This window comes from Malus domestica, chromosome 15 (genome assembly GCF_042453785.1).
Source record: "Malus domestica chromosome 15, GDT2T_hap1".
NCBI lineage: Eukaryota > Viridiplantae > Streptophyta > Magnoliopsida > Rosales > Rosaceae > Malus > Malus domestica.
In genome coordinates this window covers 20,409,616-20,423,716 of record NC_091675.1, presented here as the reverse complement: position 1 = coordinate 20,423,716, position 14,101 = coordinate 20,409,616, and the positions used below count along the sequence as shown (strand labels likewise).

General features: G+C 36.6%; 2 protein-coding genes across 2 annotated transcripts; one reads left to right on the top strand and one right to left on the bottom strand.

The window, feature by feature from the left end:
• Nucleotides 1–867: 867 nt before the first annotated feature.
• LOC103436125 (glyoxylase I 4-like) lies at nucleotides 868–2,483 on the bottom strand. The gene is made up of 3 exons (XM_008374542.4): nucleotides 1,797–2,483; nucleotides 1,498–1,600; nucleotides 868–1,413 (listed from the first exon to the last, which is right to left on the bottom strand). Exons 1-3 carry the CDS (start codon nucleotides 1,958–1,960, stop codon nucleotides 1,126–1,128), a joined length of 555 nt encoding a protein of 184 aa, XP_008372764.2. The 5' UTR covers nucleotides 1,961–2,483; the 3' UTR covers nucleotides 868–1,125.
• A 7,562-nt stretch (nucleotides 2,484–10,045) lies between these two features.
• On the top strand, nucleotides 10,046–10,609 carry LOC139191758 (uncharacterized mitochondrial protein AtMg00810-like). The gene has a single exon (XM_070812769.1). The coding sequence runs from the start codon at nucleotides 10,046–10,048 to the stop codon at nucleotides 10,607–10,609; it is 564 nt and encodes a 187-aa protein (XP_070668870.1).
• The last annotated feature ends 3,492 nt before the right edge of the window (nucleotides 10,610–14,101 follow it).

Here is a 14,101-nt window from a genome sequence, read left to right as displayed (position 1 = left end):
GTGGCGCAATGCGAGGTGTTCGATTTCCAACGGCCTGATGACTTGGACTGTTGGATTTTCGAAGGAAAAAAATTGAAAAATTACCGTTATGCCATGTGGTACATTCTGGTGCATCAGATTCAACAGTAAGAAAAAAACAAATGATCAGGATTAATCCAATCGTTAAAAATGAAAAAATAGAGGAAAAAAGGAAAAGTTTACTTTTTTTTATTCTATAAATACCCAACCATTTTCTTCATTCTCCACACCACAACTCAATATTCCATAAATACCCAACCACTTGTTGCCTTGTTGTAATGATGTGCTTTGCTTTGTATTCGAAATTAAATTATTGGAGTTAAACATGAGTTTTGTTTTCAGAGAACAAAATTATAAAGTTCACACTCAAACACACAATACATAAAAAATACGCAACGGGTGGAGTTGCACAATGGCATTGGCAATTACTTTTTAGAGTAACAATTACTTGCCATTGCCCTTAGACTTGCACTCCCCCAACAGTGGAATTCCTCTAATAATTTTGGAGACAAGTGTCTTAAGAATTTGCTCCCTTGCCAAGTTGCCACGCCTGACTTGTTTTTGGAGACATTTGTCCAACATGTTGCTTCCATGACATAATTTAAGGGTGGTGAAACATGCGAGTAGGAATGTATGGGGAACAACATTCCCTCGTCCTAGTGCAGATCCACAACTATCGTTAATTAAGTTAAAATTTATGCGTTTTATTATGTTCGAAACCTATCTTTTATCTGGCCATCCGACCTTCCTGTATGCATTCAATTTATGTGCTTCATTTAACCTCAAATTAGAACAAGTGAAGAAAGAGAAACTTCAGTAAGATATGTATCCAACTCTATGGGGCCAAAATAACTAGAACGTATTCGGGAGCTTCTTTTTTCATTAATATGAGCTTAATCACATGCCACATATTGGCTTCAAGAGATTTAAGTATATTCACACACAGTACAACGCAATCTTCCTCGCATTTTTTTTATTACATAGCAGAAAACCAATACAACTTGTCTTCAGATCAAGACATGATAGATATACAGACACCTGCAGTACACTTGTAACATTTTTCCCCAGTAGACAAGAAGCGGTGGACCATTTCTCTCTTTCCGAAACTCAAAATGAGAAGTTCATCATGTCCAGGCTCAAGCTCTCCATCATCACAGTTTCCATGAATCCACAACTAGTCGATGCCTTCTTGAAACTACTGCCTCGGGGCTTGAAGTAACAAGCAGAGATTGGAATGATGGGGATGTTCTCACAGTTGCAGAGCTCGATCATATACCCATCCGGGTCATGGAAGAACACCTGGTCGACCTTGACCCCATCATCCTCCACCACGGCTGTCACGTACCTCATCCCCATATCTTGCAGCCTCCTCTTAACAAGTCCAACATCAGTGCACTGCATGTTCATCACCGAAAAATATCTGTTATATTTGACCATAATTAATATTACAGGTTCTATAAGTAGCAGTGCAGCTCTTACTTGGAAGGAGATGTGGTTGTCCTTGGGATTGATCGGTCGCAATTCATAGTCTTCCATTGCCGGACTTTCAATCAAGTGTATCCCAATTCCATAGTTATACAACCTACGCAAGGTCAGACAGATTAACTTGTTATTTTCTTTTACACAAAGCCGTGGATATGCATGTATTTGTTTACAAGATACAACCGTAATATTCAACTTTGCTGCATGTGAAAAACAAGTCTATACTATTAGGCCTTATGTTTATTGAATTTTATTTTTGGCACTCTAAAAAGCATGATAAGAGAGAGAAAGCTAACCAGGCTCCATTGAAGTTGAAGGACGAGGGGCGTTTGATGAGAACAAAGCCCAACACTTCTTCATAGAACCTCATAGAAGTCCACACTGATCTGCACAACAAAGACACATGATTTAAAGAAAGCAAAGGCAGTGCCTCGCAGTTGCTGGCTTCCTCAATCTCCATATCACACTCTTACGATAACTCTCACTTGCACTTAGTCTCTCTATGATTTTTCGTATGCCCTGCATCACAAAACTAGAGGGAGTGCCTTTTATAAAGCCACACTTTGGAGTATCTTTCAAGTTCTATTCAAAATTTTGCACAGCATCCTTACTCTTGTGAGGAACTTTCCTAGCAGATTCTCACAAGTCATATCTGACAAGTTAAATCTAGTCATCCTCTTAGCTAATGTCCACGTTGATATATTGGGAGGGTTGTAATATCTTTGAATGCCACATCGACTGTGTCACAGTAGAGGGTATTTTTTCCACTCAGGGCGGAGAGGAAAAATCGAATTTGGATCTCTTCCATCGTTGGGAAGAGAAATAATATTATACCAAGAATTAGTTGGTACATTAAAAGATAAGTACTTATTTTAGACACTGTGCAATTTATTTTTTCGAGGCTTGAACCCAAAACAAGTTCAAATGCTTACAGAGTTTGCTAGCCTAAAGCAAAAACAAGACAATTGTGGTGATTTGAATTTGACTCAACCTCATTGGAATCGAGGCCCTTTCAATAGTACTTTGAAGCTTTTGAAAAGAGGGAACAACAAGGTGCCAAATCTTGAGAAATTTCTTTGATGTTTCCTCTCCCACATCACATTCTTTGTCCTCTGATCTTCCAAACTCAACAGATCCAAAATCGAAAGTTAGGGCGAGATATCATCACCAAGAGATTGACGCCTCCTTGAGTAAATTTCGGACGGTAATAATCAAAATGTTTTGAATGTGTTTCTAATTCTTTCCAGCACATGTAGCTTGAATTTGGGGTTTTGTTCATATGATGTGCCCTGTTTAATATATGAAAGTGACAAAAAGTACTGGCATGACCATTTTAATCCGTCATATGTTTTGTAGCTTTTTCTATATTTTTGGGTGATTCTATATCTTGTGTTTAGGCGTATGTCTTCAGTAATTTTTTGCTTTTGGGCTAGTTTTTTATTTTTTTATTTTTTTGGTAAACTGGACATTTATTTCCAAGGCAAAGCCAAAGTACAAGGAAAGCCCAACAAAGGACTAACAAGAATACAACAAAGGAGTGTAAGAGGGATACAGCAAAAGAGTTGACACTGAAACAGCTTCACAGCATCACCCTAGACACTCCTACAAAACTAAACTTGATGTGGGCAAGGTAGTCAATCTTTGTTCAAAATATGCACAATCGAAGATGGAGGTCTATTGACCCAAATAGCTTCGCTCATCTCTGGGTTCTTAAAAGATGCAGTCCAATCAGCCACCATATTTGCTGATCTAGGGACCCAAGACCATCGGCATGATCATAATGAATCCTTCATCTGCATAATTTTCCATAAAATTGGGAAAGCCTCCCATCTACCATTACATATGGAGTTTTTTAAGCATAGAATGATCTCCATTGAGTCTGATTCTATAATAATTTTATCTAATCCCAATTGTTTAGCCAAAGTACAACCATCCATGATTCTGCCACTTGAATCCTTGAAGCTTTGATGCATGATTTCCTAGCTGCAACAAACTTGCAATTTGAATCTTTGATCACCATTCCCACATTTCCTGATTTAGAGGTTGTGTTCCAACTAGCATCCACATTTATTTTGAAAAAAGAAATCTCAGGTGGAAACCTAGTACCAAGTTGAGGATTACCAATTAGATTTCGCCGGTTGCGTGAATTTGATTGCATTTGAGTTGCAACCTTTTGATTTCTTCTAGTAAGTGCAATTAATCTTATGAATAACCTTCAAAGGTGACACAATTTTTTGATTGAAAATAGCATTGCATCTTTCTTTCCAAATGTTCCAACAAGTAAATGCAACTTGTGACATCAGTACAGTTTTTTCTTGCTTGCTCCCCCATATTGGTTTCAATTAAAGAATTTAACCAATTACTAAAAGTAGTAATTTCATTCTTATTCACCTTGTAATAGAGTTGACCACCAAACCAAACTGGTTCAACCCACGGACATCGCAAGAGCAAATGTTCCACAGATTCCTCCTACTCTTTTTAAATGGGGCATATTGGTGAGGCAACAACATGTCTCTTGAATAAATCCAACCTCTTGGCAAGAGCTCTATGAAGTACTCTCCACATGAAAGTCTGAATTTTTGGAAGGGCTTCTAACTTCTAGACACTTTTCCACACTCGATTACTAATTTGTGGCAGTGAGAAGCCCTCTGAAGTCTATTAAGATGATCATTGCTATGAATCCAATGGTAACCTGATTTAACAATTAATTTTTTTCATAGGCCAGATTAGCCTACCATTGCAACTAGGATCCCCTATTTGTACTTCTTTTATTTCATTGATCTCCCTTTGCGATATAATAGAACTAATAGGCTGAAGATCCCATTCCTATTTATAATAGTAGCCTCGCATGGATTAGGATGCCCATTTGGGAATGATGGAACCCATCTGTCAACCCAAAGCATTATGTTATTCCCACTCATTACCTGCCATTGTGCACCTTTCAAGAGAACCTCCATCCCTTCTGGTAAGCTTGCCCATGCCCACGAAGCTCTACTTCCTTTTTTTAGCATCTAGAAATGAGGAATTCTGGAAATATCTTGCTTTCATAAATCTGACCCATAACAAATCTAGTTCATTCATCATTCTCCAACATTGTTTAGCCAACATGGCAACATTAAATTCTTGAAAATTTATGAACACTAATCCTTCATCTTGTTTCAGCAGGCCTAACACTTCCCAACTGACCCAATGGATCTTTTTTTCTTCATTATTCTAACCCTACCAAAATCCTACTAGAAGAGAATAAAATTCTTTACAAATAGTCGCAGGAAATTTAAAGATATTCACTGGGTAGACTGGTATAGCTTGTGCTACAGCTTGGATAAGCACTTCCTTCCCCGCCTGTGACAATAGCATTTGTTTCCAGCCTTGAATTTTCCTCATCAAATGTTCTTTAATATATCCCAAAGCTTGCCTTTTTGATTTACCCCAGATTGTTAGGAGACTGAGGTAAGTTCCAGTATTCTCAACTACTGACATTCCCAAAATTCCACCCAAGTCCTCCATTAAATTTTTTAGGGTATTACTGATGAAATAAACACTTGATTTATTGAGGCTAACCTGCTGGCCGGATGCTGCACAATATGCATTTAAAATCTAAACAATATTCCTGCAATTTTATTTTGTGGCCTGGAGGAAAATTAAAGTATCATCTGCAAAGAACATATGTGAAATGCTCAGACTATTTGAGCTAATTTTTACTCCTTTAATATAATTCAAATCCATAGCTTTTTGAATGAGCAAAGAGAGAACATCACTTACAAATAGAAATAGGTAGGGTGAGAGAGGATCCCTTTGTTGAAGTTTGTGGGAAGGGAGAAATTTCTGGCCTGGCTGGCCATTGATTTTGATGGAAAAATCAATCGAGACCACTCATTCCATTAATAAATCAATCCACCTCATATCCAATCCCATTTTGATCATGACCTCCTTCAAGAAGTCCCAATCCACTCAATCATAAGCCTTATTCATATCCAACTTTATTCCTAACTCAAACTTGTTTTTCGTTTTTCTTAGTTTCATAAAATGAAATATCTCATGGGCTATCATGATATTATCTTGAATTTACCGACCAGCAACAAAAGCATTCTGCATTGGAGAAATTAATTTTAGTAAAAAGGATTTGAGACGATTAGCAAGAACTTTAGAAAGTACCTTATAAGAGAAATTGCATAAGCTTATGAGTCTGAATTAAGCTACAGTCTCCGGATTCGAGACTTTGGGGATTAGAACAATCTGCGTGGAGTTTAATTTTTAAGGGCTAGCCTCCCCATTCATAAAATTGTTGGAAATTCCTTTCATTTCATGGGAAATTACATCCCAATAACATTGATAGAAGATTCCTTGAAATCCATCAGGACCTTGCGCCTTCAAGCCCCTCATTTGAAACACTGCTTCTTCAATCTCATCATCTCTTAACGGTCAAGTGAGAGTAAGGTTCATCTTCGCGGTTACGTTCGGCTCAATACATTCCAAAATTGTGCCCCAATCTCTTGGCCCGTCAGATGCAAATAAAGTCTTGTTGATCCTCAACAACTCTTCTTATTTGTTTAGGATTTTCAACCCATTGCCCTTTACCATCCTTAATCTTCACAATCTTGTTTTGCCTTCTCCGTTGCACCGTGGTCTGATGGAAAAAAGAAGTATTAGCATCTCCGTCTTGCAACCTATTGGAAGTAGGGTTAAATCAACCACTCAAGTGCACTCAAGTGTGTCTCCTAAGTGGTTAATCAAGTGTGTAGGGTTAGGGTTAAAACAACCACTCAAGAGCACTCAAGTGTGTCTCCTAAGTGGTTAATCAAGTGCACTCAAGTATGTCTCCTAAGTGGTTAATCATTTGTTCTCTTTTCTTAGGAGTCCACCGGTTGTGGCATAACTCAAGGAGAGTTTATCTCCTTATATTCGGCTGAACAATTGTAATGTTTGCATAAAAGAAATAATATACAATCCTTGAAAATCAATATGGTATCAGAGCAGGAAAAATAACCTGCCTCTGCTTTACTATCATCTGAACGTGTTCAATCTTCAAAATGGCTGAAGACAATCCAATTAGGTCTGATGCTGAAAGGTCACTGGTTCTTTCCTCCATGAATATGCCTGAGGTGGATGTCAATCCAAAATCAAAGATTAAGCTCAGTCTTGTTGAATGAGTTTAATTATTTGCCTTGGTCGAGGGCTGTATCGATTACCCTAGGTGGAAGGTCCAAGTTAAGATTCATAAATGGAAGCATCGAAGTTCCTGATGCTTCCTTACCAACTTATGAATCCTGGCTTAGCAAGGATCAGCTGGTGATGTCATGGCTCATGAATTCCATGGAACGTAAACTAGCTGAAATATTCAGTTACTCTGAATCTTCACTCCAGCTATGAGAGACTGTCAAGGAAATGTATGGCAGTCAGAAAAATGCTGCACGGGTTTTCCAATTAAAGAAGGACATCTCCAACCTCAACAAAAAGGTAAGCCCTTTGTACAACTTCTAGGTAGCATGAAAAGCATGTGGAATGAGTTGGAAATATATCGCCCTCATACCACTGATGCGGCTTTGCTACGGAAGAGAGCAGAAGAAGACAAGATATTTCAACTTCTGTCCAGTCTTGACTCAGAATATGAAGACCTACGAAGCCACATACTCATGAACACTGAACTTCCTTCCTTCACCAGTATTTGTGCAACAATTCAACGTGAAGAAGTAAGAAGGAATGTCATGAACATTGGTACAAAGGCCAATGTATCTGAAGCAAGAGCCTACCTAATCAACGAGAAGAAGTACAAAGTGAAGCATCTAAACTTGAAGTGCCAACACTGCAACTATACGGGCCATGTTAAGGAGACATGTTGGATTTTACATCTAGAATTAAAGCCTGATTTCATGAAGGACAACAAGGGTTCACAGAGAGTGAACCGTACTGTACATCGAGCAAATCATGCGTCTGCCTCCTCTTCCAATGTGTCTGACACAGTCAAGAACTTCACAACTAATCCAGCTGCACTTATGAATGAGTTTGCATTGTATCTTCAAAGAAAGAAAGGAGGGGCTGGAAGTGACCAAATAGACAACGTTGAAGACGGAAACCCAACAGCTTTGCTAGGCAAGTTTGCTGGTTTCTTGGCCGACACGAAACAAATACCTTAAGAAGACATGCAAGGTATCATGAAAGCTTTCAAAACTGCTCTTAATATAAATATGTTGCATGATTTTTGGGTTGTAGATTCGGGTGCCACAGACCATATGACCAACCATGTGTCTAAGTTTCATGAGTTTGAAAAATTATTAAATCCTTCCCAAGTTTCAATTGCAAATGGTGAAAATGCAAAGGTTTTAGGAAAGGGAAAAATCAACTTAATATCTGATGAAATTGAGTTGGTGGCCTTATATGTTCCTTCCTTTCCATTTCAACTCCTATCTGTGGGAAAAATCATAAATACCTTAAATTGCTTAGCCATATTCTCCCCTCACAATATTGTTTTTCAGGAATGTGCCACTAAGAAGACGATTGGTGAAGGGTTTTATCTAGATGGTCTCTATTACATATCGAAGAGTAATCCCAGAGGGTTTCAAGCCAAGTCCTACTCTATCCAAGATAACCAATTGTGGAATCGACGTTTAGCTCATCCTTCTCTACCCATTTTGTCAACTTTATTTCCAAACTTAGGGAAGGATGTAATTCCATGTGAAACCTGTCACTTGTCTAAGGCCACTAGATTACCTTTTAACTCTTCCTTGTCCAGGGTTAGTAAGTGTTTTGAACTTGTCCATTCGGATGTATGGGGACCAACTTTAGAATCTTTTGATGGTTATAAGTATTTTGTGATCTTTGTTGATGATTTCTCTAGAGCCACGTGGTTGTACCTTCTAAAATCTAAGAATGAAGTTATGGAAGTTTTTAAGGATTTTCATAATCTTGTTAAAAACCATTTCACTTCTCAAATTCAAACTTTAAAGTCTGACAATGGCACCGAATACACATCTCATATCATGACACAATATTTGAGCACTCATGGCATCATGCATCAAACAAGTTGTGTTGGCACACCTCAACAAAATGGCATAGCCGAAAGGAAAAATCGTGACTTACTTGAAAAAACTAGAGCACTAGAGCACTAATGCTACAAATGAATGTACCAAAGAAATTTTGGTCCCAATGAGTCATGGCAGCTACCTATATCATAAATAGGTTACCTAGTAGAGTCTTGGAGTTTAAATCACCCCTTGAGGTCATGAAAGGTAGGAAAATCGATCTTTCACACATTATAGTCTTTGGCTGTATTTGCTTTGTACATATTCAACTTCACCATCGAGGTAAATTGGACCCTCGAGCTGTTAAATGCATTTTCCTTGGGTATTCTTCTACACAAAAGGGATATAAGTGTTATAATACCCAATTAAGGAAATTGATTGTGTTTAAAGATGTTCGATTCCATGAGACTAACCCTTTTTTCAACAAGTTACTTGAAACTACAAGTCAAGGAGAGTGTATGTTGGAGGTGTTTCCTCTACCAAGAATCGACCTTGATGCTTCAACAAATAGAGTTCTCAGCCATGTCAACACTGAGGCAGCACTCACTGAAAGTGGCAATGAATGCCCTCACTCTGCTGGTACAACGCATGAAGATGGTGACAATCAAGATGATCCTCACAGTGTGGCTCGAGATGTGAACGAGTGTGAGACAACTCACACAACAGCCCCACGACGCAATCCAATGCGTGAAAGACAACCTCTACCAAGGTTTCAAGACTTTATCACCTACAAACCCAAACATCCAATCTCCAATTATGTGTCATATCAAAAGATGACTCACTCCCATGTTGCATTCCTAAGTAACATTGCAAGTTGTAGTGAGCCTCAGAATTTCCATGAGGCTAACAACAAAGAAGTATGGAAAGAAGCAATGCAAGAAGAACTTAAACCTCTAGATCAACACAAAACATGGAGTATAACCACACTTCCAAAAGGAAAAAGGGTTGTGGGTTGTAAACGGATTTATAAGATCAAATTCAATTCAGATGGCTCAATTGAGAGGCATAAAGCAAGGTTGGTGGCTAGGGGATTCACTCAAACTTTCGATGTAGATTACAAAGAAACGTTTGCCCCTGTTGCGAAAATGAACTCAGTTAGGGTTCTATTGTATGTGGCTGTCAATAAGGGATGGTCCATGTACCAAATGGACGTGAAGAATGCATTCTTACATGGTGATCTCGAAGAAGAAGTCTATATGAAATTGCCACCAGGGCACCCTTAAAGCAATGAGCATGATTTAGTGTGCAAATTGCACAAATCAATTTATAGACTGAAACAATCCCCCCGAGCTTGGTATGGCAAGCTAAGCTCAGTTCTCATAAGTGTTGGTTTCAAAAGAAGCAATGCCGATTCCTCATTATTTGTTCGCACTGGAGCTGTGGGCAAATTGGTTGTGTTGATCTATGTCGATGACTTAATAATTGCAGGAGATAGTGCTGAAGAGATCTTCAAACTCAAACAGTCACTCAGATAAAGGTTTGCAATTAAAGACCTTGGGGTATTGAAGTATTTCCTTGGCATAGAAATGGCAACTTCTCACAAGGGACTATTTCTAAATCAAAGAAAGTATATCCTGGATTTGCTCAAGGAAGTTAACATGAGAGATGCCAAACCTGCAATTACTCCTCTGGATAGCAAACTCAAACCTAGCTTGGAGGGCACGCCACTCATTGATATACGCCATTATCAGAGGCTTGTTGGTAAGTTGATCTACCTAACAATCACCAGACCTGACATCACATATTCTGTAAGTGTCGTAAGCCAATTCATGCACTCTCCCACAATTAAGCATTTAAACCTTGTTAAGAGGATATTACGCTACTTAAAAGGGTCTGTGGGTCGTGGCATCATCATGAAGAAGAATGAAAACACACAACTCATGGGATATTGCGATGCTGATTGGGCGGGAAACACAATCGACCATAAGTCCACAACAGGTTACTGTACATTTGTTGGTGGAAATTTGGTCACATGGAAGAGCGAAAAACAAAATGTCATCACACGCTCAAGTGCTGAAGCCGAGTATCGTGCAATGGCCTCCACTGCATGTGAGCTGATATGGCTAAAGGGCCTTTTGAGCGACTTATGAGTGTTTACAACTCTCCCCATGTCCTTATTTTGTGACAATCAGGCAGCAATGCATATAGCATCAAACCCAGTGTTTCACGAGAGGACGAAACATATTGAAGTTGACTGTCATTATGTTCGGGAACAAGTCTAGTCGAAGGTGATTCAGACCCATTATACCAGAAGCTGTGATCAACTGGCTGACATTTTCACCAAACCCTTGGCTTCTCACCAGTTTCAACGACTTTTGTCCAAGCTTGGATCCATAAATCTTCTGGATCCAGCTTGAGGGGGAGTATTGGAAGTAGGGTTAAATCAACCACTCAAGTGTGTCTCCTAAGTGGTTAATCAAGTGTGTAGGGTTAGGGTTAAAGCAACCACTCAAGAGCACTCAAGTGTGTCTCCTAAGTGGTTAATCAAGTGCACTCAAGTATGTCTCCTAAGTGGTTAATCATTTGTTCTCTTTTCTTAGGAGTCCACCGGTTGTGGCATAACTCAAGGAGAGTTCATCTCCTTATATTCGGCTGAACAATTGTAATGTTTGCATGAAAGAAATAATATACAATCCTTGAAAATCAATACAACCATTTAATTCTTGAGCGCTGCTGCCAATAACTCTCTTCTTGCTTCCATGAACTATCAAGCTGCATAGAAGTGGATTGAATTTGATCAACATTTTCCTTCCATTTGTTCTAAAGATTACTCAAATGCTGCGTTAATTTTTCAATTTGTATGCTTCTCTGTCTAAACTTTCTCTTGCTCCATTCCCTCAACCTACTTCAACATAGATTCAGTTTCATTTGCCATTTCACCAACCAGTCACCTTCAAACTCCTCCCAGCTTTTTTTAATAATCTCTCTGCATTTTTCTTCTTTAGTCCAAAAGGCTTCAAACTTGAAAGGACGTTTACCTTTAATGGTCTTTGGTTCACAATTCACAATAAGTGGACAGTGATCCGATCCCATCACTTTTGTTGCCCTATAGAGCTTGGCGCTTTTGCTGTCTTGTAGACATTGTTGTTGGACTGTTGAAGTTTATCTATTGAAATTGTTACTTTGATCAAAGGTAAAAAATAAGGAGGAAAATCCTTTAATTATAGAAACCATGGGAAAGTATTCAATTTATGCAGTTGATTGATTCAGTTAAAAGCTCATATGATCAATGGAATTAGGAGAGTATTGGCCTTTGGTTTTTATGAGTTTAAATCCTTCGTATTTGGGTCGGCTAGTTGCTTAACCTGCCATGTCCGTGTATGAGCCCAAACTCAACATAACTCCGGTTGCACTCGTGGTATTAAGTTCAATTTTCTGCTCTCAACTATCACTTGTATAGAAAGAAAAAAATTTGCTTACAAGTTTAGTATTATTTTTTAATTTTTAAATGTTTTTTTAATTAAGCACTGTGCTTTTCTTGGACATTTGAATATGATCTATTACTTGTTCCACTACAAATTGGCTGCTTGCGAGTGAGTTAATATTTGACATAAACTAATGACCCTATTAATTAACCCATTACCTACTTCACGTTAATGTATTAAGTTTAATCAGCATTTGCATGTTCTTTTGCACCAGCAGAGGTTAAATTATTTGGTTAAAGATATCACTCCTAGTCTCCTAGACTGGTACGGACCAAAACCGTTGAGTTGATGAGAAGGTAAAACACCTAACACGTCAAGATTTTAATAAGATGCACGCCATGAAGGAAGATGTTGCTACGTACATATGTATGTCGAATTGAAAATGATTTATGCAATTTTTTTTCTTTCTATGTCTTTTTTTTTTCCTTCTCTTTCTAACTGTTAGATTGAAGGGATACTTTGGATGCGGTCCCTAATCCTTAACATTCTTTGACTAAAATCTTAATGGTATTCAAAGTTTGATCAAAGTCCGTTGACTTTGTACACCTCATTATATTACAATTAATTTTATATTTTTATAGTTTTGACATTAATTGTTTGATATTTTCTGAGATTTATAATCCTATAAATTTAAAATCCCTCATTATAATATTATTAGAAATTGTTACAATAAAAAAATTCAAACATTTTGATTGAATAAATGGATAAAAACTATGTAAAAATAAGAAATAATAAATGGCAAAAGAATGTGTCCATAGTGTTAAAAAAATTGGTACATTTTACAAAAAAATTGGTACATTTCACATATAACAAAGTGGTACATTAATAAAGAAGAATGAGTACATTATAAATAAATTAGGGTACATATAAAAGATTAAAAATTTATGAGTACAAATGAATTTTTAAAAAATATAGGCGCTAAAAGAAATTAATACATTGGTGCAAAATAAAACTAAAAAGAAAATACTACAAATTGAAAAAAATGTAGCAAATTAAAAGTGGGTACAAACCAAGGCCTAAAATATCGATATTATCCCGATATTTTCATCGAAATTTTCGTGTTTTTGGACTACTGATATTTCCGATATCATCGATATTTTAGACCTTGATAGGAACTCTATGTGGTACTAAGTCATTCATGTATCTTACCATGCAATGTATAAAGTGTAAAATATTGTACTAATTCATTATATATAAATGATTATGGTGTGTTTAAACTTCTTTCATTAATTACTACATATTTTCTACACTTACAATATTTGCCAACTGGCTATATAATCAACGTAAATTAGTTAAATTCATCATGCAATGCATTTCCTTCCAATTTTTTGTGATAAACTAATAGATAATTGACTAAATAAACATCCTGCAAAGTTTCAATAAAAATTTCCAAGTTTTTCTTACAATTTCCGTGGTTTTTATTCAATTTTTATCGATATCGATAATATCCCGATGTTTCCATCGAAATTTCCGTGTTTTTGGACTAACGATATTTCCGATATCATCGATATTTTAGACCTTGGTACAAACTAAAAATATAAATATATGATACAAAGTTTAGGCATAAAACATAAATATACCATATGTAATTTTTCTATCATTGATTAAATATACAATGTCATGTGACGGTATACACATGAGTGCAAACACAAATAAAACTTTAAAAAATATGGTCACAAAAAGAAACTAATATATGGGTACAAATTAAAAATGAAAAGAAAATTGGTACAAATGAAAAATAGGTACAAACTAAAAATAAAAATATATAATGAAAAATTTAGCCATAAATATAAATATACTAATTTTAACATTTTAAACCCTAAAGGAATATATTTAAAAATAAAAATATTTTATTATTCAAATAATTAATGATGTTATTAATACCTAAGGAACTTGATCAAAAATTGAAAATGAATAGGATTTTAATCAATGGAGTAGCAAAAAGAAGGATGTGAACCTAATTTCTCATAAATTGAATAAATCAAAGAGGAATTAGAGAACAAAAACAAATTAATAAGAGAAGATAGAGAAACAATAATATATGTATACCTATAGTTGTTAACTATTGCTCTCAATTAATATTAATAAATGATAATATATAAGTGAAGCTCTTTTTTTTTTTCACCAGATATAAGTGAAGCTCTTGACTTACCAAAA